This window comes from Rhineura floridana, chromosome 15 (assembly GCF_030035675.1).
Source record: "Rhineura floridana isolate rRhiFlo1 chromosome 15, rRhiFlo1.hap2, whole genome shotgun sequence".
In the NCBI taxonomy this organism is placed as follows: domain Eukaryota; kingdom Metazoa; phylum Chordata; class Lepidosauria; order Squamata; family Rhineuridae; genus Rhineura; species Rhineura floridana.
The window spans coordinates 22493243-22519842 of NC_084494.1; the positions used below are offsets into that span (position 1 = coordinate 22493243).

Below are 26600 nucleotides of genomic sequence, written 5' to 3' on the forward strand. Positions count from 1 at the left end.
TTAAAAAAATCTGCAGATTGCTGCAAAAATGTGGAGAACCAAATCTGAGATGGGAAAAAAGAGAAATGGAGAGAAATGAAACTGACAGAGCCTTCCATCTCTAACAGCTATTGATAGTTTTAACCTCCATGAGGCTAGGAATGTCCAGGGTCAGCCACTGTGGCAGGCAGTAGTAAGCAGCTTCAGGGCCAGATTTAGCAGCAGGCTTTTGTAAGTCAAGTGCAAAAGGTTTCAACAAATTGCAGTACCCCTATATACATACACATGATCTTTTCACTCCAGGGGTGAAGAACAGGGGAAGCGAGGGTGGTTGGGATGGTGGTGAGGAGAAGACTAGCTGCCCACTTGTGTCCAACAGTCACTTTTGTCAGGATAGACAGAATAAAAGACAGTAATACCTCAATTAACACAGTAGATGCATTCTTGGACATTACTTCTTTAACAGAAACTTTGGTACCAGAGGTAGGAATAACATGGAAAGAATACGGAGAGGTTCCTGCACCCGCTCATTGATGGTGGAGGTAGCTTCAACAGGGGCTTTAAAGGGTGCCTACCCAGCACCCACCCACCTACTCCCTTCCTTCCCTCTTCACTTCCCCAGCCCTGGGAGAAAGCAAGAGTTCTCTTTAATGCAAAGCAAACACACTGGCTAGTCAGTTTCACCTTAAAGCAAAGGCACAGGCTTGAAAATTTACCTTAAAGCAAATGCATAGGCTTGTCAGCTAATTGATAGGAAAGCAAAGACACAGGCTGGTCAGTTTCACCTTAAAGTAAAGGGAGAGGCTTGAAAGAAAGCGAAGCTGGTCAGTTTCACCTTAAAATGCCTTCATTAAAAGATGCTTCCTTCCTGGAGAATTCGTTAACTGAGGTACTTTTTTTGCCGCCAGGCGCCATTTTGGTCAATGTAAGTCAATAGGATCCGCTTTACAGTGGTTTTCGCTTTACAGCGGGGATCCGGAACATAACCCGCTGTATGAGCGGGGCCCTACTGTACATCTTTTTTAAAAGCTTAAAATCAGCCATGAGAAGAGGGGGTGGTGATGGGGATTTTCCCCCATCTCACTTTCACCAGTTGAAATATACGTCCCTTGCCCTGAGGAGATTGGGGAAGACCTGACTCTTTTTCCCCTCTCCAGCAAGGCTATTATTTAAGGACCAAAAAGAGTGCCTCCCTGGCACTGACAACAGAGCCTTCTTGATAGCTGCTCCCATTGATGGAATGCCTTCCCTGGTCCATCAGCCTCCCTCATTATTAACACTCCTGTTCACTCAGGCATTTGATGGCTGAAATGCACTGTTACTGGCAGCCCTGACATTTTTAGCCCTGAGGATATTTGCTTTTTTTAAAATGTTGTATATGTTGTTTTGCTGTTTATTGTTTGCCACACACCCCTTGGGGGGGAAGCTTGGATTAAGAATATAATAAATAATTGATTATGATGATGTATAGAAATTTAATAAATATTAATTATTATTGTCATCATAATCTTGGAAATAGGATGACGATGGATAGAAATTTAATAAATAGCATAATAATAATAATAGCAATAGCAACAACAACAGGTTTTGGGAGTGGACATTTCAATCAGGGAACAGTAATGGAGGGAGGGGTTAACTGCCTCCTCCCCCATTGCTATGGGTCCAAGCCACTCTCTTCTCTGCTCCACAGCTATTTTTAAAGGTCTGCGTGTGGGTCTCCCGTGGCACCTGCAATTTGTACCATAATTTGAACTTCAGGTGCACATCTACTAATCTTCATGATGGTCATGGAGACAGCATGTGGACTAGAATCCTACCCACCCCCACCCCACCCCACCTCCAAATGCTTTTGCAGGGTTCAAGGTATCTGAATATAGAACTGCTTAAAAATACGATGAATGCAAACTGCAGTAATGTTGGTGTGTGTCTCTCTCTCTTTTTCTCTTTGATGGATGTTGTTACAGAAATGTGATCAGTCCATTTTCCAAGGTCTCTGAACAGCAAAGTGGAAGGACAAGAAGACAAGGAAAGAATCGTGCATGAGGGTGCGCATGTGCGCGCACCCACCCACACCACCAACAGGGAGTACCACCAAGTGCTGTTTTTCCAAGCCAAGGAGAAAGATGGTTGCAAGATGAGCCTGGGAGCCTCACGTTTACAAAGGTTTGCATGAGCAAAAGAACAAGAGACAGTGTTGTGGGTTGCTTCTCCTCTTTGAAGGCTTGCCACTGTCAACAGCGATAAAAATGGCCTGGTGTAAAGCCTTGACAAAATTCACAAGGAAAATATTTGGACTAAAAGTTTTGGACAGTTTTCCTGCTTTGAAGTAGGTTGTCATACTTTACCAGTGTGAACTCTGTTGACTCTCAACCTTTCCCCCCCCTTTTGATTGTCTCCCCCCACCCTGTCTCTATCTTTCTGAATCAAATAGCAACTAGTGACACTTTGAAATCTTGAATCAACACCCGTTCTCTGCCAGCCCCTTTGGCAGCTCTGTAGCAAATGCAGGCAAGCTAACAGAGGAGGACTTCCTTCCTTGTAAATGAAGCCTGCCGACACCTTCCCAAAATAGAATCTTTTGACACCCCCTCCCTTTCCCTTTCTAAGGTCATGGATCCTGAACCTAGCCAGAAGAACACAAAGAAGGGTGAGGAAGGGCCGAGAAAGAGGCTTGTCAAAGCAGAGGCTTTCCAAAGCAGCGTTTCATCCGCGGCTACCTATCTGGGCAGCTCAGCTCCTTTGCAAGGCTCTCCCCTTCGGGACGTTGCATCGCAGCAGCTTTTTTTGAGGGAGGAGACCCAGGAGAAGACGGGACAAGCTCAACCCAAGCGTTCCTCTTTTGGACGCCCTCCCCACATCTCCCAGCTTCAGCAGCACCCTCTGTCTCCAGCATTCATGCCTCCCCGGAAGCAGGAACACGTCGTTGAGGGGCCCGCATGGCATCTAGTGGACCCGGCTAGAGCAGGTCCCTCTGGTTCGTTTCCATCCTCCGGGCTTCACTCTGGCCATGGCCAGCTCATACCATCCCACCCTTCCATCGTCCCCGAAGAGGACATGCCCTCTGCTCCAAAGGTCTACATCCCTCGTGCTTCACAGGCTTCCCTAAAATCGTCAGAAGAGGGACACAAAAAGGAAAAGAAACCCCAGAAACCCGGTAAATACATTTGCCAGTACTGTAGCCGGCCTTGTGCCAAGCCGAGCGTCCTCCAGAAGCACATCCGGTCGCACACGGGGGAGCGCCCGTACCCCTGTATCCCATGTGGCTTTTCCTTCAAAACCAAGAGCAATTTGTATAAACACCGGAAGTCTCACGCTCACCGAATCAAAGCTGGGCTGGCTTCGGGGAGCGGGACCGAGTTGTACCCTTCCAGCTTGGAAATGGAGAAGATGGCTGGAGAGGAATTTGAAGAGCCTACTGAAGGAGAAAGCACCGACTCGGAGGAGGAGACAGCAAGAAGCACGCCCGGCCATTTGGTAGACCTGTCGCCCAGGCAAAAGCAAACCATGTTGTACGGGTCAGGGAGTCAAGGCTCTAGCCAAGAGAGCTCTTCATTTTCTCATTCTAGCCTCTCTCAGTCTCTTGACGACAGCAGCCAGTTTGTGGAGCCAGGCTCGGAGCATGCCCAGAGTCATAAATCGGAGGAGACGCATACTATCAAACAGAAGCTTGCTCTCCGACTCAGTGAAAGAAAGAAGGTGATTGAGGAACAGGCTTTCCTTAGCCCGGGCAGCAAAGGGAGCACAGAGTCGGGCTATTTCTCCAGGTCAGAGAGCGCCGAGCAGCAAATCAGCCCACCAAACACCAATGCCAAGTCTTATGCCGAAATTATTTTTGGCAAATGCGGGCGGATTGGCCAGCGGACTTCCATGTTAGCGGCAGCCACCACCCAGGAATTTCCCCAGGTGTCAACTGAAGAGAAACTTAGCACCGTTCCTTTGTCTGTGCCCAGGACGCAGGTTATTGAACATATCACCAAACTGATTACCATTAATGAAGCTGTTGTTGATACTAGTGAGATAGATAGTGTCAAGCCTAGGAGAAGTTCTTTGTCTAGACGCAGCAGCATTGAATCACCAAAGTCTGGTGTGTACAGAGAGCCCTTTCCATTAGAAATCAAACCTGGCTCTGGTAGCCAGCTTGACTTGTCAAAGTCGTTGATCCCCCATGTTGAAAAAATGAAGCCTGAACAATCACTGCTACCACTCCAGCATTCCCACAGTGCCACAGAGACAGTGCCTCTCCTTCGAAGCCACTCTATGCCTTCAGCTGCGTGCACCGTGAGTTCCCCTCATACCTTCCGAGGTAGTTATTCTTTTGACGACCACATCACAGAATCGGAGGTCTCAAGCCGTGGTCAGGTGTCTTCCCACCCACGCATGCTAAAACGGCAGCCTGCCATTGAGCTACCATTGGGAGTGGAGTATGGTTCAGAGGAAGTCAGTGCAGCAAGCAAAGAAAGCTCTTCCAAACCTCTTGAGGAACAAGAAACCAAGGACAGTGAGCTCACCAAAAAGTCGAGGAGAGGTGCCAAAGCAAAAGGATTCATGTACGAGTGTAACATTTGCAGTGCTCGATACAAGAAACGGGATAATTATGAAGCCCACAAAAAGTATTATTGTTCGGAACTCCAGATCTCTAAGCCCTACTCTTCCAGTTCTCAGGCTTCATCGGAAGCCGAGAAGGGTTTTGTAGAATCCGATCCTTGGCCACAGATGATGCATTATAAGCTGGGAACGAGCTTAGAACTGACACCGCTGAGGAAAAGGCGCAAAGAAAAGAGCCTTGGTGATGATGAGGACCCCCCAGCTTTTGAGATGACTGAAACATCCTCTTCTAGTGCTGGGCAAGCCACTTACTTTACTAGCTTGAAATCCACTGACGTGGCCTTGAATATAACTTCCGAGTCCATTAAGTCACCAGCAGATCCCAGTAAATCCATGCTGCTTTCCGACGTTAGTGTCAGCTTTCACCCTAGGATGGCAAAACCATCTTTTGGTACAGAAGGCAAGGAGAGGAGAACAACCTCAAAGGAGATCTCTGTCATCCAGCACACAAGCTCCTTTGAGAAGTCTGACTCTGTAGAACAGCCAAGTGGCTTAGAAGGAGAGGAAAAGCTGTTGTTGCCGTATGCGTCTCACCCGGCATCCCAGCACAGCCGGCCGGCTCATTCCCTGCAGCCAAAGCTTGTGCGGCAACCCAACATACAAGTCCCTGAGATCCTGGTCACCGAAGAGCCTGACAGGCCAGAAATGGAGCCAGAGCCTCCCCCTAAAGAGCCGGAGAAGACAGAGGAATTTCAGTGGCCGCAGAGAAGCCAGTCTCTTTCCCAGCTGCCTGCGGAGAAGCTGCCGCCCAAAAAGAAGAGGTTGAGATTAGCTGAAATGGCTCAGTCTTCTGGAGAGTCTAGTTTTGAGTCAGTCAGGAGCCCGAGTCAGGAGAGCAGCATCTCCCATGCCTCCAGCCACTCGACATCATTTGAACGTGAGGAAGCTGCTTCCCAGTCCTCTGAACCCCATGCGAAACCTCTTGGCCTTGGCCCGCATACGCTAACTGTGCCGAGCCATCACCACCACCCCCCTCACCACCCTTCCCGAGAAATGCGGAGATCCGCCTCCGAGCAGACGCCCAACGTCTCTCCCTCCTCAGCAATGTCAGAGACCCGCAGCAAATCGTTTGACTACGGGAGCTTATTGTCCTCTTCTGCTTCCCTCTCCTGCCCTCCGACAACATCAGCACCGCAGGAGAGGAGGAAATGTTTCCTAGTTAGGCAGGCGTCTCTCGCCGGGCATCTGGAGCACGAGCCAGACTCTGGTCCCAAAGGAGGGGCAGAGACAGAAGAGCTGCTTCAGTCTTCAAGCAAATCTTCTGCTGCAGGTTTGTCCCACCAGCAACCACCACCACCACCACCACCACCCTCCTCCTCCTCCTCTTCTTCTCACAGAGGCTACCCAACTGACAAGGGCAAGCCAAAAGACTGCCCTGAGCCCATGTATATCCATCCCTACACTGAAGCTCTGCAGGTGTTCCACCACACATCTCCGCATTTAACGCTTCATGAAAAGCAGTATATGACCCCACCGATCTCTCTCTTGCCATTCCAACATCTGTTGCCACAGTCGGGACCGTCTGTAGAGATATTCTCCACCCAGGCCATGACTGACATCTTCTCTGCTCAGTACTCCATCCCACATATACCTCACTCCATCTTTGAGAACACAGCCATTCCACTGCAAGATGCTTTGTTGCACCCAGGTCAGATTCACATTGCCCCTCCGCTGCTGCCACACCCAGCTGATGTTGCGCTCAGACAGAGCCCATCCCTAGTCCCTGTCCACTACCCAGGCTCCCCACCGCTCCCTTCTGCCTTTTTCCTCCCCCTCCAGTCCCAGCTTGCTCTCCAGTTGCCAAGTGAGATTGGCGACCATTTGCCCCGACTCAAATCCAGCCTCTCTCCAGCGACTGGAAGTTCCATCTTCTCTCCATCCACAGATTATAGCTCTGAGAGCAGACTGCATATTTTGACTCGACCTAGCAGCCCCTCTGCATCCATCTCCATCTCCCAGTTGGTGGTACCTGCACGTCCTGAGCCTGTAGTGTCCCTTGTTGTCCCAGTTCGCATTCAGACTAACATGCCATCCTATGGAAGCGCAATGTACACAACCCTTTCTCAGATCCTGGTCACTCAGTCCCACTGCAGTGCTTCTTCTATCATCCTGCCCAAATTTGATGAGTATCAGACCAAGGGTACCTTAGTCTGCACCGCCAACGTTCATGGAATCGGTCTGGACTTGGCACAGATGATCACTGAAGAACAGAAGAACATCTTCCAGACTCCATACCTGAGACTGCCATTATCGCTGTCAGAAAAGAAAAGTTACATTCCCCTCGGCTCCCCATCTGAAAACATCTTAGATCTCGAAGGGAGCCCATCAACCGTTGGAGGAAGCAAGCGGATGCTGTCTCCAGCTGGGAGCTTGGAACTCAACATGGAAACCCAGCAACAAAAAAGAGTGAAGGAAGAAGAATTCTCCGAAATGGAGGAGAAGCTGGAAGTAGCGACGACACCCAGTGCAATAGAGGAAGGGGAAAAGCACAACCAAAGGGGAGTCAAGGCAGAAACACCCCATGACATATCACCTGAACAGTCAGAGTCAGAGGAAACTCAGAGTACTTCACGGCCAGCCTTGTTGCAGCCTGAGGCCTCGAGCTTTGAGGGGCAAGAGGAATATAAGCAGCCAGCTGGCAAGCAGTCACGGAGCAAGGATCTTCCACAGATGGTGAAGAAGGAATATTCCAAAGAGTCCATGGAGCCTCCTGTGGCAAGCTCCCCAAGCTCAGTCCTTCCATCTGAAGCTGCTCAAAGTTCAAAGAAGTCTTGCAATGGGTCAGATGTCAAGAAGGTACTTCAGTTCCCCAACCTCCATACAACGACTAATGTCAGTTGGTGCTATTTAAATTACATAAAGCCAAATCACATCCAGCAAGTTGACCGGCGGTCCTCAGTGTATGCCAGCTGGTGCATTAGTTTGTATAATCCCAACCTCCCCGGTGTCTCCACCAAAGCAGCCCTTTCACTCCTGCGCTCCAAGCAAAAGGTGAGCAAAGAAACCTACACCATGGCTGCTGCTCCACGTCCAGAGACAGGGAGGACTGTGCCCTCAAGTTCCAGGAATCCCAAAATGTCGGAGGTAAGGAAATTTGTTTTTCCTTTTGTCCTTGCCTGTTTTGTGAGTAAGAATTGACGTAGATGCTACCCTGCTTTTAAGAAAGTGGTTTGTACAAGGATCGTCTTGCTGGAGAACATTGTTTCTCTCTCTTAAGGGACACTCTCAAGGGGGAGCCAACATAGTGGCTTCCCCATGTTTGGGACTACAACGGTTAGCTTTAGCCAACATATCCAATGGTGAGGAACTGTGGGAGTTGTAGTCCACAGTATCTAGTAGGCATCGTGCTGGCAGCATCAAAGCAGGGATATCTGGTCCTTCCAGATATTGCTGAACTGCAATTCCCATAATCCCTGAGCATTAACCAACAACATCTGGAGGGACACAATTTCTCCACCCCTGCTTTAAAGAAAAACACATTTGCCCTACTGAGTTGCCCATACACAGTTGCTCTGATCCATTGCATAGTCCCACACAACAATGCAAAAGCAGACCAAGGCCCCATCTGCACTATCAATTTGAAGTAGTATGCTACCACTTTAAACAGTCATGGCTTCCCTCAAAGAATCCTGGGAACTTTAGCTTGTTAAGAGTTCTGAGAGTTGTTAGAAGACCCCTATTCCCCTCATAGAGCTACAGTTCCCAGAATGTTTAACAATCAATCCCTCTTCCATATAGTAACTCTGGGAATTGTAGTTCTGTGAAGGGAAAAGGGGTCTCTGGGAATTGTAGTTCTGTGAAGGGAATAGGGGTCTCCTGACAATTCTCAGCACCCTTAATGAACTACATTTCCCAGGATTCTTTGGGAGAAGCCGTGACTGTTTAAAGTGGTAGCATACTGCTTTAAATGTATAGCGCAGATGGAGCCCAAGGCACTGATGAAGCATCTTCCCATTTGGTTTGCCACATGGATGGCAACGAATGCCCAATATATATACCATGGAGTATGAATGGGAAGTGCACTGGATGCCTAGTACCTGAATGTTCATTGCAGAGCTGATGCATGTCCAGTCTGCACTATTTCCAACTCAGCAAGAGAATCTGTGCATGGAAACTCCTTCTAAGAGCATTGCTAGACTGGGGCTCATGCCCATTATCATACCAAGCAATAAAAATGGTAACATTTATCTTAGCAACAGGCAAGCTTCTGTGCTTCATAGTTCCAAGAAATAGCCATACAAGTATTCCATATTAAGGAGAAGGAAAGCTCTCTCATTGTGTGGCATTAATCCATCTTGAGACATTGTCTCAAGGCAATGTCCAAAATACAAGAAAAACAGCTTCAAACACCCAGAAAACAGCAGCAGATAAATTTTAAAACATTACAAAGTAGACACCCAAGGCAGAGACCTATTCATCTAGCTGGGAAAGAGTGTCGGAACAAAAATGTCTGCATGCATTTCCAGGAAAGTGCAGATAGTAGGTACCTGTCATATCTTTACACTCAGGTCCTACTTGCAGGTTCCCATGGGCAACTGGTTGGCCGCTATAAGAACAGGATGCTGGACTTGATGAGCCATTGGCCTGACCCAGCAGGTTCTTTTTATGTTCTCCAGTTTCCTTTTATGTGAATTGAAAATGATTGCACTACCCCATTAAGTAATTCTAGTTTTTTCCCCCCCAGCAGCTTGGACCTCTAGTACCAGGTATAAAATGAGAGCCTTCCACATCAGGCTTAATAAATATAGAAGCCCATGCCACATGTGGCTGCTGGCTTTTTCACTCTCCAAATGAGCCTTGTCCAAGGTGTCTGTCTTCATTTAACAACCCTTTTTGAAGAATAATAAAACAATTACTTTGATCTTTTGGGGAGGTAGGTTCATCTGCCTTCGCTCCTTCCTAATGAAGGTCAAAAGGATGAAATGAGACCTGATAAGGAAGAGGAGAAGAAAGGAAAACCGGAAGACGACATTCCCATATCCAAACGAGGGGAGCCCGCCAGGATCAAGATCTTTGAAGGAGGGTGAGTATTTCTTTTGCACTCCATTTCCCATTGTGTCTGTCAATGGAAAGCTGTCCTTTTTAAAAGCAGCTTGTCAGGAAAAGATGCCGTATTGAAGTCAGTAGGAAGTCAATCAGGCCTGGCCTTCCATTGTTTTCTCTTCTGTCCATCACCCTTAAATTCCCTTGACTTTTTAGTGATCTGTACGCCAGCTGAATAAGTGCCAAGTTTCAAGAGAGTTAAATAGCAGGCAGGTATCTTTCATTCAAGGCTTTGCTTACAGAAATTTTAGAGAACTATGTTGTGAAGGTACATTCTCCAAGCCAGCTTTCCCCAGGGCTTTTGGTTTGGATTGAATTCATTTTAAGTACCACATTGGAAGTTAGGAGGACAATACTCTCTAACGTTAAGAGAGGTAGATTGCATTTGTTCACATTTGTGTCTCAGTCCAGATAGCGCAAGGGTAGAACATTGCCAACTGCACCTGTAGTGACTGAGCTTTCTCACAGACTTGTGCAAAACATCTACACCAGATTGGGCATGCTATCACACATCTGTTAGCCAGATTTGTGCATAAAGTCCTCCCCCTCTCCCCACCCCCCTATCAAACTTCTGAGGATTTTTTGCCTATTTGCGTGTGTGCAGTTCAGTTGTTTCCGAGCATCTGTTTGATTCCCTGACTTGTGGTGTTAATATTTAACTCGTAACTACACCAAAGTTTATCCTGTTTTGCCTGTTGCCATAATCATGAGGGTGGAGAACCTGTGGCCCTCCTGGAGTTGCTGGACTACAACTCCCATCAGCCCCAGCCAGCTTAACCAGTGGCCAAGGATGATGGGAAATGATGTCTGACAACGTCTGGAGGGCCACAAGTTCCACACCCCTACCATAATCACACAATACTTTGTGTTCATTTGGTCTGAATGATCAAGGGCCTCTTATTGGTGCCCGAGCTATGGGAGTGTGGAATCAAAAGTATGGGTGCCCTTAAAGAAGTCCTCAAGCTCATCTCCTGGCTCCCTTCAATTTTAGCCAAATCAAGATCCACCTGTAGCCAAAAGGATGCACTTATTTTCACAGTGAATAGTTAACACTATGGAATCCGTTCCCACAAGATATGGTGACGACCCCTAACTTGAATGGCTTTAAAACGGAGTTAGATACATTAACAGAGGATACGGCTGTCAGTGGCCACTTGCCACAATATCTACGTGCAGACTCTGGATCAAAGGGAGCATGTCTCTGAATACCAATTCCTGAGAAACAACAGCAAGAGAGGTTTTGCTTGTGGGCTTCCCAGAGGCAGCTGGTTGGCCACAGCAGGAAACCAGATGTTGAACAAGACGAGCCTTTGGTTTGATCCAGGAGGACTCTTCTCAAACATTGGTTTAAGGGTGCTGTCACAAAAGGTAAAGGGGGACATGCATGCTTTAAGCTAAATACTGGTTTTTGTTTTAATACCCAAACTTCTCCTTGATAACAAGGAATTTGGAAATTTTCCACACATTGATTTTTTTTTTTAAGGGCTGTTCTTGGGGGACGCTGCTGCAATATCAGAAGCATGGAGTCCTTGGGGACAGCTGAATGGGATATGCCTTAGGCAGCTGCTCAGCCTTTAGGAGAAACCCCGGTGCAATCCCTGAGCTAGCCCCCAAAGGCTTGGAATAGCTGAACAACAGTTCAGCCGTCTGTGTGTGTGTGTGTGTGTGTTACCAGTGCAGTGTTAAGCACTTTCATTCGTTGATTAAACATCTTTTGATTAGGATAGGAAAGGATGTTCTCTTACTTGAATTACCTGATTAAACACTACCCCGGTATGCTGCAAATGTGTAACAAAAGTAGTAACTTGTTTTGGTGGAGTAACAGGTGAAGAATGTATTGTTTGGAAAACAAGCTTGCAAATGTTGTGACCTGAAACACTGATGAGTTCCGCATGTGGAGCTCTGATGTGATACTCTCAGCTGCAATAGCTTGCACTGAGCAAGGGGCTGTGGCTGGCACAACATCTGCCTTGTATGCAGAAGACCCCAGGTTCAATCTCTGATATCTTCAGGTAGGGCTGGGATAGACTCCCTATCTGAAACCCTGGAGAACTGCTGACAGTCAGTGTAGACGACACTGAGCTAGATGGACGAATGGGTCTGATTCAGTGTAAGGCAGCTTCCTATGTTCCTGAGGAATCTCCTGAGTTTAGATTCTGAAGTAGACTCTCCTGGTTCAATCTGGTTGAATCATGACCTTACATTTGTCATGTGGATTACAGCTCCCACAGCCCCATGTGAATCCATTGGCAACACCAGCTGGGGCTAATGGGAGCTGGACTCCAGCAACATCTGGAAGGTGCCATGTTGACTACTCCTGATTTAATGTAGTGAAGTGAGGTGAAAACTGAGGGGTGGGAGAAGTCGATGTCCTATGGGTTCTCTGTGATCAAGAATTCCAAACTTGCGGTCCAGTTTCAGCTCATCTCTGTTCTAAATATACTCTTGCGCCTGTCACTAATTTCATATATTTATCTTCAGGTATTGAAGTACATTAATGGTGCAGCAAACAAGCAAGTGGCTTGAACACTGACATGTATACAGAATGGCATTGATTCCAATAGGAGTTATGCTTGAATGCATGAAGGCAGGGTTGCAGCCTTAATGTTGTATTCCAAATGCGGTTAGGGGAAAATATCAGAACATTGCTGCACAATGCTGGTGTCATTCTGTGTGACAATAGTTTTTTAAAAAGTTTTACTGGACAAGGCATTGCTTGAGTTTCCCTTTCGTGCTTTTGATTTTATTTTTGTCTCCCTGGAAACCATTTACAATCTCTGACCTGGTCCTCCTTCCAAATATTATGAATTTCTTATCTAAATGAAGGCATTCCATCATGCAAAAACAGTTTATATTGCATGCATCAAACAATGACTCATGGTTGACAGCTCTCACAGAAAGTGCTCTTATAGTTGCAGAAAAATTTAAAATAATTGCAAGGTAAATCCCTCCTCACTCCAAACACCAAGGTCTCTTTCATTCCATGTGCAACATTTGTTAGTGAGAACTGGGAGAGGGTTCATAACTCAGTGATAGAGCTCATGGTTTGTAGGCAAAAGGTCTCAGGTTTAACAGACATTTCTGATTTTCCAGGATCAAGTAGCAGCTAGGGATTTGAAAAAAATTTAATTCAGTTTGCATTTAAAGCCGAATCTATCAAATTTGCATTTTCCAAAACAATATGAGAACTGAAACATAGTCATCCTTTGAAATTTGCACTTATCTGAATTTTGCGATATAGTTCTCCAACCGAACAGTGTTTACAAAAATGCATAAATTAGGGGAAAGTGCACATAAAGATGAATATATGAATGAAAATAATATAAAATGCATTGTATTAGGAGATTGCTTGCCCAGATGAGTTAAAACTGCATACAAAAATGTGCTTTCACACTAAAGCGATGAAGCATTTTCATGAGGATTTTGTTTAGAAATTTTTAGCAAATTGCTACAGAACTAAATTTATTATTGAAAAAAATAGAAACTGAGAGAAACGAAACTGACAGATCCTTCCATCCCTAGTAGGTGATGGGTCAGATGTCTACCTGAGAGCCCCTGCCAGCCAGAACAGGCCAGGGATGAGGAACCCTGTGGCCTTCCAGATGTTGCTAGACTCCAGCTCTCATCATCCTTGACCATTGGCTGTGCTGGCTGGGGCTAATGGGAGATGGAGTCCAGCAACATCTCGAGGACCCATGGTTCCTCATCCCTGATGTGGGCAATACTGGGCGAGAGGGGCAAATAATCCGATCAGGTCCAGCTTGCAGGCTTCCCATAGGCATCTGGTTGGACACTGTGAGATCAGGATGTTGGACTCTATGGCCCTTTGGCCTGATCCAGCCAGCTCTTCTTACATTCTTAAGACCTAGAGAAAATAGCATTCCCCTCCCACCTGGATACAAATGTCACCACGGGGTGGAGTTTCTCCTCCCACATGCCAGGTGAAATTATACATGTTTTATCGATGCTCAAGCAAGAGAGATACAGAGGAGAATATGGGCTGCTTTTCAGCTGAATTTGTGACAAAAGTATTGTGGTGCCTTAAGAGAGACTTCACTGCCTTCTTACATGCAGTAAGCCAGTTCTGTCTGTTGCAAGATAATCTTTTTGGAGTGTTGTCTTCAGCCCTCCTCTGTAAGGTCTGGATTTTTATTAAGGGTGTGTTTACATTGCGGGCAGGGAACCTCTGGTCTTCCAGATATTGTTGGCCTCCCATCAAGCCTTACCAGCATGGTCAGCGGTCAGGGATTGATGGAAGTGTCGTCCAACAACATCTGGAGGGCCTCAGGTTCCCCACTTTGGTTTGTGTGCTTTTTACACAGTGTTTTATGAAGGCTGCCTGCAGTCAATCGTAAATGTATCATTTAACCTGCTGGAAAGTGCACCCTCTCTGTTTTGTATAGATATCCTTGCCATCCTCAGAACATGTCCCTCCATGTGTTCTAACATTCTGTCAAACATGCAGGCATTGGGGATGTGCTGATGCTGGGAGCGGGGCCAGTAGACATCATTCCACACCTTCCCTCCATGCATTCACTGACCACATTAAGGAGGGGGGCATCTGTACAGGGCTACCAGTCTCCTCTTCAGTACTAAGAGTATTCACAGCAAAAGCCCTTCATGTTGAGTGCTGATTGGCTGATCCTTGTAATGTTTCATGGTCACTTTCATATGCCCTTCCCAGATCAGTTTTTCTACTTTGAAAAAGTTGATTCTGTGTGTGTGTGTGTGTGTGTGCTATTTTTTTGTTTTTAAGGCACTGAATGGAGGTTCCAGTGAATGAATCTTCACATTTTAAAGATGTTTTCTAAAAAGAGAGATGGCCTGCTTGAAGCATGAGAGGAGGGGCAGTTTGGATTATTGCATCATCATTTGATTTCTACGCCTGTCAAATGGATCTTCAAGGTGTGGGTGTGTTGCAGGCATAAGCTGGACTTAAAGTCATGGGAGGAAAAAGAACAACAGGCTCTGATTCTCAGCGACTTCTGTACAGAGCTGTAATCACACTAGCAATTCATGATTGCCTGTTTTTGCACATCTCTAACACACATTTACACCATTTACCACTGTGAAGAAGGAGGTATTTTTATTACCACCTGATGAACCTTTATCAGAGCCACCACCTGTCCATCTACTTTTTGGATAAGAACCAGTCAAAAACTGCATGTGTTCCCTGAGATATGGAAGGGGCAGTAGGGGAAGGGCCATAATTCAGTGATATAGTATCTGGTTTGCATGCAGAAGGTCCCAGGTTCAATTCCCGGCTTCTCCAAGCAAGGCTGGGAGAAACCCCTGTTTAAAATCCTGGAGAGCTGCTTCCAGTCAGTGTAGACAGTGCTGAGCTAGATGGACCAATGTTCTAACTCAGGCAAGATAGGAAGGTAGCTTCCTATCTTCCTAAGGACTCCAGGAAACTGTGTAATGCTGTTTTTTGGGCTTAGATCTTGACATGAATTGCTGCAAGTTATTACTCTGTGATCAGCTCAGAGGGCCCTCCTTGTGGTGCCACACGCTCTGTAGATTCATTTAATGCCAACTTGGACTTAGAGATATGAAGGCCCAAGGGGAAAAAATGGGAAATAGGGGGAAATTCCCATCCCCCCCAAAAAATTCCTTTTTTGCGGGGAGGGGCTTCACATCTCTTCTCAGACTAGGTCCTTCAGTGAAATAATACCAGGCTTGTGGAGCACACTGCCCTCTGAAATCAGATAGGCTCTGACGTTATATACATTTTGTTGGATGCTAAAAACTCTCCTGTTTCTATAGGCTTTCCCAGAAGGATGAATTGACTCGTGGGCCATAGCAGACTTCTTTGGGAAAATTCTTTTAATCTGTCTTATTTATTGTACTTTGAATATTTTTGTACACCGCTGTGATATTTGCCAGTGGTTAGCGGTCTATAAATTTTCTCGATAAAAAAAATCAATTACTAGTCAAGCTCACTTATGTGACTTGCTACTAGCTGGATTAGTTGCATTCAACTTTAGCTCTCCCTCCCTGCTGTTAAACTCCAACTCCCATCAGCCCCAGCCAGCCTGCTTTGGGGTGAGTTCTAGTCCAACATCTGAGGGCGGGGGTGCAGTGCTGCACTTTCCCAGCCCTCTTTTAAGGACAATGTGCTTGTATAGTTTTTGAAACCATATGCTCTTCTTAAATGTGCAGTCTAAATGGGAGATAGTAGATAGCTATAAAACTGATAGTTGAGGATATTTGGGGGTTTGTTTGTTTATTTGTTTTAAAAAGTTGATGTCCACAGTGTTGTTTTTGTTGCTGTATCAGAAAGGGCACACTGATACGTTTATTTCGTAAGTACCGGCTGAGCTATGAAAGCAATAGGTTGACCTAAACTATTAAGCTTTCTTCTCTTTCTTAAAATGGATTAGATGGGACTTTTTGTTCCTAATAAAAATAGCAGAACTTGGAGTGGGCTACCTAAAATTAGGACAGCCTGTTATGGTATGAATTTCCCCCTCCCTAAAATATTTTGGTTGCCCTTGACTTAAGCAGGCAGACAGTACAAATCTATAGAGCACGATGCAGAATGTTAGCTATCTCCAGGATTCATGGGTTTTTACCTAATTTGATCCTATTGTATGTATTTTTTTCAAAATAAACCCCTGTGCTTTAAATAGATGTTCTCTACTATTAAAAAAATAGTGTGGCACAAACAGAAGATAAATGTAAGCTAGGACTGTGAGTGCATGTGTCCTACAATGGCAATATATTTTTGAGTCGATGGCAAGGGTCCAGTTCAGATGTCGCAATCTCAATCTAATAATGCCTATTATATAGATAATAATAATCAATCTAATAATGGCTATTTTACCCACGTGCTCTCCCACTTCTATCTCTCAGTTAAATGAAAAAATTCCAGAGTTTGTTAAACCTTGGTTTCCCATTACATCTGAACCGGGAAACTGTCATTTAATCTAACAGACTGAAAATGAGTGTGGTGTCCGCATGCTTTCCTCTCTCCTTCCATTCACTGAGATGCAAAATTTCCAGAGTTTGTTAAATCTCAGTTTCTGATTACAGCTCAATCAGGAAGCAATGATTTAATCTAATAGACTGAGAATGAGTGTGGTGCTTGCATGCTATTCTCTCTCCTCCCTCTCACTGTCACACAAAATTCCAGAGTTTGTTAAACCTTGGTTTCCTATTACACCTGAATGGGAAACTGTGATTTAATCTTGGTGTACAAATGCGGTCTCATATTCTGGTTTGCAGTGCAAGAGTAAACCAGTTTTCCAGTGCAGATGTCCTGGGAAATGTGATTTAACAGACACTGGAAGCCTTTTGTTACAGTGCACAAGAAAAGGGAGTAGAGAAGGTCAGGAGGGAACTTACAGGTGCAATACTTGGCCCAAAGTTCATGAATTAAGCCTGTCATCCTATACACCAAGGGTAGCCAATGTGGTGCCCTCCAGATGTTTTGGACTACAACTTTGATCAGCCCCAGCCAGTATGGCAAATGGTGAGCAATGGTGGTTGCAGTTATAGACCAAAAAAAATTGGAGGATGCCAGGTGGGGACATTATTATTATATGTAGTAGTGGTAGTAGTAGCAGCAGCTTTTTTCAGAAAAGTGAAATCAACGTGATTTACAAAAACAGATACTTTCTGAACTGTAAGTTGAAAATTCTCCATTTAGAATATAGGTATGCCTGAGATTTTCCAGCCTGTCTTTACCATTCTAGATGTGCAGACTTGATAGATGATACCTAATTCTGAGCCTATTTAATGGAAGCCAAGTGTCTGCAGTAATAAGACTTCCACAGTAGGGATGGGTGAGAAATTTAATTCAGTTTGCATTTCAAGCTAAATCGATCAAATTCACACTTTCCAAACAATATGAGAACCAAAACATAGCCGTCCTTTGAAATTCTCACTTATTTGAGTTTTGCAATGCAGTCTGCCAATCAATGTTTACAAAAGTGCATATGTTAGGGGAAAGTGTGCCTAAAAATGAATATATGAGTGGAAATAACACAGAAATGCATTATATGATGAGAAATGGCTTGCAAAAATGTGTACATTAGTCAAAAGTGCCTACAAAAAGGTGTATATTAGGTGAAATTTGCACTAAAATGCTGGAGAATTTTCACGAGGATTAAACAAAAAAACAAATTGCTGCAGAAATGCTGAGAACTTCAGATTGGAAAAATGAGAAACTGAGAGAACCGTAATTGACAGAGGGTCCTTTTGTGAAAGAGCTGTTTCTGTACTAATTTATGTCGTCCTTTTACCATCACTTTGAGATGGGGAGAATGAGCCAACAGCTGCTAATTCTGTCAACACAATGTGAGAATGCTCTTTTTGTAAGGAACATCCTGCAGTGGTTTCGGAGGGGGCGAGCTCTGCTTCGCTGGAGGTGTTAAAGCAGAAGTTACATGGCCTTCTGTTAAGGGTGCTGTTGTTTCATCCTGAATGGTGTGTTACGCAAAGGGTTGGACTAGATGACCTTTAAAGACCCTTCCAACTCTATGAGTTGTATTCAATCCTAGTCCTACTCAAAGTAGACCCATTGAAATTAATGGACCTGACTAACAGTGGTTCTACTCTGAGTAGATTTAGTTGACTACAACCCAAAGATTAGTAACAGTAGCAAACTTCGTCAGGGACTGGAGGGGAGTGATACACCAAGATATTTTCTCATGTGTTGTTGGATAGGTACATTTTTTTCTGGTAAAGGTCTGAGGGGCTAGCCTCAAATGCAAATGGAGCCTCCCCTCCCCCCACGGCCATTTAAAAAAGAAAACAAATGGCTTCAGGTGAGGATTTTGAGCAGAGAAAGAGCTGGGGAGAGGTGCTTAACCTTGTCCATACCTGCCATTTCTGGGCTCCAAATAACACATGCACACCAGCAGCCTTTCCTGGTGCTGGTGTGGGGAGGACTGGGAACCACTAGGGAGGCAATTTATACTTGAGAAATTATGGGAATGAGGAAAGAATTAAATACCTTGCCTTCCACTTCTCTGATCAAAATCTCTCTTCCCGCCTCCCCCCAGCAACTTTTCTATTTCAAAGAAAAGAACATTGGGACTGCTACTCAGGGTAGAATGTAGTTGGATATTAGCCTACGATTCTATTACCCATTTCTTTACCAGGTGGATGAGTGTTTGTTCAGTCATGTACTTCATTTCCTCTCTTTCCCTCTGCTCTTTCCATGTAACTGGTTAGCATTGCTATCTACTCAGCCAGCTCACAAAGCAGTAGCTGGCCCTTCAAAGCAGAGAAATTGCTTGCAGATGTTTTCTTTCAGGGCATGGAAGATCCAGTGATTTTCAAGGTTTATTAATTTCTTGATATCTTCATTTAAACAAACAATTTAATCAGTGGAATGGTTTCCAAGAAGCCAAGCTGTTATATGCCTCCTGTCTCAGGTTCACTGGTCTTGATTTCAGACCAATCTCTTGTATAAGTCAGGAGATGGGTTTCTACTTTCCAGATGCTGCTCCTAATGTGATGGTTAGAACACCTCTATGTGAAAGTATTTGTTGGGAAGGAGGTTTAAATTTGTGTGTGTGGAGATTTTGATGCACATGTGAATTTTTGCAAAACAATTTTGTGCAGTGCCTACCATTGGCTGGTGTTTTCTTTTTACCACTTCTTGTCATGTAGCTTGTCACAGTGGCCAGCAAGTGTCACTTGCCCTCAGGCCAACATTAGTCTCCTGCAGAAGAATTCCTTGACTTGCTCAAGATCAAGGCTCATGAATGTGGTCTGGGGAGGCAGAGGTGTGTGTCATTTTGCAACAACACTACTTCAAACCATGGTTTTCAATTTTAGTTTGGAGGCAAATGAAGGCCCTGGTTATGTCCAGACTTGGCTAGTCTAATGTGCTGTACAAAGGACTGCTTTTTAATGATGGTTTGGACATGTCAGCCAGTGCAGAATACAGCCGCCTGGTTGCCTGCAGTGCCAAGCAATCGGAGCATGTAACACTGATTCTGTACTAGTTGTTCTGGTTGCCTGTGCATTTCTGGGCTGAATTTACAGTGCTGGTGATTACCTTTGAAGCCCCAAATTGTTCTGGATCAGGTTATTTGAAGGACTGCTGGCACCTATATGAAGCTTGCCAAATCTTAAGATTGGCTACAGAGGTCCTGCTTCCATCAGATTGGTGTGCAGAAGAGACAGAGCCCTTTCACTGGTTTCTCCATCATAGTGGAAGACCCTCCCACAGGAAGTGCATTTCGCCTCCTCTTTGACTATTTTTAATTGGGCCTTAAGGACCTGGCTGTATCAGTCTCATTTTCATTGAATAATGAAGCTGGCATTCTGAAGCCATGATATGATTATCATCATAATCTTAAGTATTGCTAGTTTGAAGTAAATTTATATTTTTATGCTGCTAGCTTAATTAGTTTTGTTTTATCTTTTAAATTGTTTTGCATACTTATATGTGAGGAGCCATGTCTTGTCCGTAAGGAGGGTATATAAAATGTTTTAAATCAGTAAATTAAGGTAAACGATGGTTTGTCCAAACCAGGAAGGGAATATGGGGTGCCCAAACATTACACTCCTTTATCCAAAATGAGTTGGGGGCCCTTCCAGCCTTCCACTTGACCCTCAAAAACTTTGCGGAGGGGGTGGAGCTCTGAGGTTTATGTGAACACTTGAGATGGGCTTGCTTCCCAGGGGATTGGCAGAGAAAGGGCTAGGCACACTGGCTGACAGCCCACTGAATTTCTATGCTACCTGCAGAGGAGGCGGTTTGTAGTCCCCAGCTTTCATGACCAGCATAGAACCAGAACCACAGTGTGTCCCATTTGTTTTCTGCCACTCTGCATAGAGAGAGTGAAAAGAAGATGCTAGCTCCAGGAAACCATTTATTATTATTGTTGTTGTTGTTAGTCATCATTATTATGACGATAATGAAAATATACAGATACAAAAAAGGAAAAATCAACATAACATACAGATTTTTTAAATCTTTAAAGGTAGGATGGTTTATAATATATACATAACATTTGGAACAGCTGCAGTGCAGGTCTGATTTATATTAATTAAAATAATCTCTATAGTTCAATATTATCTAAATATTTCAGATTTTAACTAATTATGAACTCCACTTTTCAATAAAAGTGTTGTCCGTGTTTTAATAGATAAATAGGTGACACCAGGCTGTGTCTTGCTAACGTGTGTCCCTGTCCTCCTTACCAGCTGGTATGTGTGCACAGGGAGGAGAGTACGTTTGCCAGCTTTGATTTTTCAAAATGGTTCACAGAGTGAAGAGGGTTATCATTTGTGTTTAAAGCGATTTGTGCTATAGACCAAGAGTCCAGTGCTATTCTTAGTATTTCCATAGGCTCCTAGAATGCAGGAGCTGAGAAGCTTTATGTGCCCTATTTAGGTCCGGGAAATGCAGGCATGTAAATAGGTTAGGCAGGTTGTCTGGTTTTTAGCTTCTCTACGCAGCAAGAGACTTTCCTCCATGCTGAGCAGCAGAAAACAAGGGTGCATGTGTGTGTCCCTGCTTGGGAGTTAAGATTGGATAGGAGGGTGTTCTTTAGGAACCACATTCATTTGACTGGGACACATGGGCTGTTGTTCTCTGTGGTGGTTTCTGGAACTTCTTCCCCCTTGAAATCTAGCTGATACTTACTTTTAGATGCCAGGTTCAAACCTGGCTGTTTACTCTGGTCTTCGGACAATCAGGCCGTGGTTATTTGAGATAAACTGCTTCTTCTCGGGTGTATGTGTGCGTGTTTATATTGTATTGTTGCGTTTTACGACTGATGCAGTTTTATGGAATTTCATTCTTACCTACTCTGAGAGCTGTGGATGTGGGGCAGCACATAAATGTTCACAGTTTGAAGTGTCACACTAGGACATTGGGAGGCCAGGGTTCAAATCTTCACTCAGCCGTGAAGCTCACTGGTGACCTGGGGCTAGTCACCACCTCTCAGTCTACCTTACCTCACAGGGTTGGTGTGAGGATAAAATGGAGACGAGGAGAGAACCGTGTGCATCACCTTGAGCTCCTTGGAGGAAACGTAGGAGAATAAATGTAATAAATAAATAAATAAAAACTCACCCTGATTTTGCTCAAAGAAATCAAGCAGAGATACTTGCCACTTTTAAGTAGTCTGCCTCAGTTTCTCAAGACACTGTTAGAAGAGACAGCGGGAGGGAATTGCAGCAGGTGAGGAGGAGGGAGTATGCAAGGCCAAGGCTTGGGACAAATAGCCAAACTTTGGGCCCATGTGCACTGTACCTTTAAACAGTCATTGCTTTCCCCAAAGAATCCTGGGAACTGTAGCTTGTCAAGAATGCTGAGAGTTGTTAGGAGACCCCCATTCCCCTCAGAGAGTTACAATTCCCAGAGTTCCCTGACAAGAGGGATTGAATATTAAACAACTTTGGGAATTATAGCTCTCTGAGGGGAATATTGGTCTCCTAACCATTCTTAGCAGAGAGCCAATGTGGTGTAGTGTTTAGAGTGTTGGACTACGACCTGGAAGACCAGGGTTCCAATCCCCACACAGCCATGAAGCTCACTGGGTGACCTTGGGCCAGTCACTGCCTCTCAACCTCAGAGGAAGGCAATGGTAAACCACCTCTGAATACCGCTTACCATGAAAACCTTATGAATATAGGGTCGACATGAGTCAGAATCGACTTGAAGGCAGTCCATTTCCATTTTCAGCAGTTCTCAGCACCCTTCACAAGCTACACTTCCTGGGATTCTTTCGAGGAAGACGTGACTCTTGAAAGTGGTATGATACGGCTTTAAATTTCTTGTACGGATGCAGCCTAAGTTTGCTGTGGCCTCTAATGCTCTCCCATTGGAGCAAAGGCATGAGAGCCATTCACTTCACAAATTCATTTACAAAAAACAAACAAACCCACTAGCCATTCGCTCATTACAATCTATATTGGAAGTTGAGAGAGGGAGGAAGGACTGTTGGAGCTGCTGCAATCTGGATTATTACTCTTGGGAAAATTATATAACGTTGCCCCTGTCATAACAATTTTTTTTGGGGGGAAAGAGGGAATGTCTTCTTTCCATGCATGCATTTTGTACTGGGTGATGGCTATTTCTCTAGAGCCCTGGCAGACCCAGAAAAAGTCAGGATTATGCAAGACGACAAGAGTGAAAGCTGCTGGTTGGTTCTCCGCAGGCAGCCTCTCTGGGCCTGTGTCTCAGTGGGACAGCTGAAAACTGTTAACACGAAGGGTCACATCTGGGATCAAGAATGTGGTTCACAAACTCTGGCTGCAGTCATTTAGCCTCTGGCTAGACTACAGATGGTTCTGTCAAAGCAAATCCCGTCTATGCAAATAGCAGTCTCCTTTTGTGACGGCTGTTAGTGAATGCGAAAGGAGCAGTTTTAAGGGAAGAGGGTATCAGGCGATGGCAAGATTGCATCCTTTTTCATAATATACAGTAAGCATATAGTGTGCATCTGCCCTCCACAGGCCAGTTCTTAGGGGCACTTCATGAGTACATCATAATCTACATGCTTAGCCTCTGCACCAATTCCTCATCAGTCTCTCCACTGCAGATGAGGGGAAGGGCAGCAGCCCAGTGGCAGCGCACCTGCTTTGAAAACAGAAGGTCCTGGATTCAGTTGTTGGCATCTCCTGGTAGGGCTGGGAAGGACTCCTGTCTGAAACCTTGGAGAGCTGCTGTTGCCCATCCGTGTGGACCAGCCTTCCTCATCCTGGTGTTCTCCAGATGTTTTGGACTATGGCATCTGTAAATGTTAAAGAGTTGGACCTGGGTTGGTGCATTTTCCAGATGGAAGACTAGTTTTGTGCAATGCGTTCCCCCATTTCTGAACGTATCTGTTTGGTTCTAAGACAAAGCAAGGGAGCAGTCTAGCTCACTTGCTGATTGTTCCGCACTTTATGGACAACCCTAGATGGCACTGTAGTAGCAAGTAAATGTTCTAGGAGAAGGTGAAGCAAACCCTGGGCTCTTCCCTTAGTGTAAGGAACTGACTGATCACAGTTGTGCCAACATTTGCATGGAAAAGGCAGAGTGAGCTATTTTACAAAAAAAAAGAAGGGAAGGACAATAGCTAGTTATGGGTTTTTTTTGTCGAACCCAGTTCCATATTCTGAGACCATTGTGTGTGCAATGACATCATCAGTGAATATGTCAGAGTAAACAGAAATGACTCTCCCCCATGAACTCTTCTCCCTTGCCCTGCCATCCCCTTCCTTTCCCTCTGATGTGGTGGGGGTGGTAGCTGCAGCAGTAGTAGGGGAGGCATCATGGAGGCCTCATTGAGGGCCTCTATTCCTCAGCCTGGTGCCTATTGCAGCTTCTTTTGTCTGGGAGGATGTTGTTCCAACAGCACCTGATGTGCATATCAGGGACTCGGGCACCCTGGGAAAATTAGATTTCCCAGGGTCCCTAGCACCTGGTATGGCAACAATGCAGTATTCAGGGTGCTATGGGGAAGGGAGCACCCTGCCTTGGATTCAGTCCGAGTCTAAAGAATTTTGGAGGGTAGTGATGCTCTTATAGAAGAGTTGGACAAATTTGTATCCCAGACAAGGAAATTGTAAACTTTTCTGGCATCACTTCATCCCATTGATAAGAAAAGAAGTAGATAAGAATGCTTACTGGGTTTGTGAAAATGTGATGTCTTAGGTATTGGGAAAGTATACTGGTTGGAGCATTGAACTAGGATTGCAGGGCGACAGATTCAAACCCCCACTTAGCCGTGAAACTCGCTAAGTGACCTTAGGCCAGTCACTCTTTCAGCCTCTAACCTACCTCACAGTTGTTGTAAGAATAAAATGGGAGAGGGTATGTATACCGTCCCTGCTGAGATTCAGACATTATTATTATTAATAATAATAATAATAATAATAATAATAATAATAATAATAATAATAATATATTTAAAATGCTAGTTTTTTTTAAAAAAAATCTTTTAAATAGTTCCTAAAAGGAAATGGGGCTACGTTCCTCCGTTTCACGACAAATTGTGCATCTGGTTGGCATGTTACATGGTCATTGAATTGAGCTAAAATCCCCCCTTGTTGCTTTGTCAGAAAAAAGGGTTCTCCCCATTGCTTCATTTGGTGAGAGTTTGGGAAATGTTTCTCAATATGTACCCACTCTCTTGCAGCTGAATGAGACAGCTTCCCAGTGCCAGTTTCCCACTAAAGACCTCACTGGACAACTGGCTATACCCTAAAAGCATATTTTTTCTTTAATGACCTGGGAATCATTTCTTGCCTTCATGCTCACTCAGCATTCCTGCCCTTATAGCATGCGAGTTCTGCGAAAGATTCCATTCCTGTTTTGTCAAGTTTTCCAGCTGCTTGCAGCTCTGATCTTGCACATGGGTGTGGTATATCTGGGAACAGACAGTCTGGCAAAATTCCCTGGCCCTGGGGTTCCCTGTCTGCATGAATATATCCTGCTCTGAATTGCATCGGAGAGCAATAGCTTGAGAACGACTGAGCCTAGTGGGAAGTTAGGTAAATGGTGTGTTGTTTGTTTTTGTTTCTGAAGACCCACCTGGTACCAATTCAGGAAAAACAGAAAGGGGCACAATTTATAACCATTAGCTCTCAAGTAAACTACTGGAATTTGAGTTGTTGCAAAGACTCATATTTTGGGGCTCAAAAATACAAGCCTTGGGGCTCATGATGCTTGCCTCAAATACAAGGTGAGTATTAATGACCCCCCCCAATTCTTTTCCATCTCAGATTTTAATCTGAGCCTACCAGAGTACAACTTGCACTCCTTTCCCTCACAGCCAGCAATACCTGGAATCATCACCCTTCTTTGCATTTATCCACCCACACACCAATGATCCTTCAAACGCCTTCCCTTTCAGCTCACTTAATTTTGCTGCTGCCAACCCAGAGGTGGTGGTGAGTAGGAGGGGGAAGGCCCCTCCCTCTCTTTTGTTCTGGCATAAATAGACCTGGGAAATCTACTTTTCCCAAGGACAACTGATGGGCCTGATTTTGTCCCTGTGTGACAGAGAGAATGGCTCAACTTAATCTATGCCAAGCCGATGCAAGCCTGGGGAAGCGCTCAGACATCACTAACTAGAATAAGTGAGCCAAAATGATTCATGGATCTTACTTGCCATGAAGACCAATTAATTTCAGTCCATTGTGGATATTGTGGAAATTACTACAGTATACCTTGCCACTTTGAGGAAACTAGTTCTTCACTCTGGGGAAGGCCTTGAACAGGGATGTCAGAGAATTCTGACGGAAATGGGAGCAAAAATTGCTGAAGTTCACTTATTCATCCCATGTCTGGAATGAAAATCAGTCCAGCAAATAGCACTGGAACTCACTGTTGTTGTTGTTTTTGGACGACAAGTTATGCATACTTGATTACTCCCCCCCCATTTGCACTGCATTTCCTTTGCATTGAAATGAATGGCATGGAATAGCGTAATACTAATGTAATTAATTGCGTAACTAATTATGTAATGAATTATGTAAGGCAGTGAGATGAATACCATAGTTTTTGTCGATAACTGAACTGCAGCAGAACAAGCAGTGCTGCATGTGATGAACAGGGGTGGAACAGAAATCAATGCCTCCTTACATCTCTACTCTAGATTAAGGGATTCATGTTGTCTTAAGTCTTTTTTGTCAGATGTCTTTCCTTGCCTAGTGGACTGCTATGGATTACACACATTTTAGATTAGTTTTTAAACTGTGATGATCTAAGGCAGAAGAGTAAAAAATATACTCATGGTACCATAAAAAGGTAAATGCTTTGGACATGACCCAATGTCTGTATCCAATGTACAGCATAGCACATGCTTTGCATGTAAAAAGACCCAGGTTCAGTCTCTGGTATCTCCAGGTAGGGCTGGAAGAAACTCCATTCTGAAGTCCTGGACAACCACTGCCAGTCAATGTAGACAGTACGGAGCTTGATGTACCAATGGTCTGACTCAGTATAAGGCAGCTTCCTATGTTCCTTAGGGGAAGAGCCATAGCTCAGTTGTAGAGCAGCTGCCTTGCATGCAGAA

At 44.8% G+C, this 26600-nt stretch overlaps 1 protein-coding gene across 1 annotated transcript in view; it reads left to right on the forward strand.

Annotated features, from left to right (window-relative positions):
- The first annotated feature begins 2036 nt into the window (after nt 1-2036).
- HIVEP3 (HIVEP zinc finger 3) overlaps nt 2037-26600 on the forward strand; it is a 68011-nt gene continuing 43447 nt past the window's right edge. The window contains exons 1-3 of the mRNA XM_061597261.1: nt 2037-2142; nt 2587-7668; nt 9462-9607. Coding sequence (XP_061453245.1) covers nt 2590-7668; nt 9462-9607 — 5225 coding nt within the window. The 5' untranslated portion in view covers nt 2037-2142; nt 2587-2589. The remainder of the gene's footprint in view (nt 2143-2586; nt 7669-9461; nt 9608-26600) is intronic.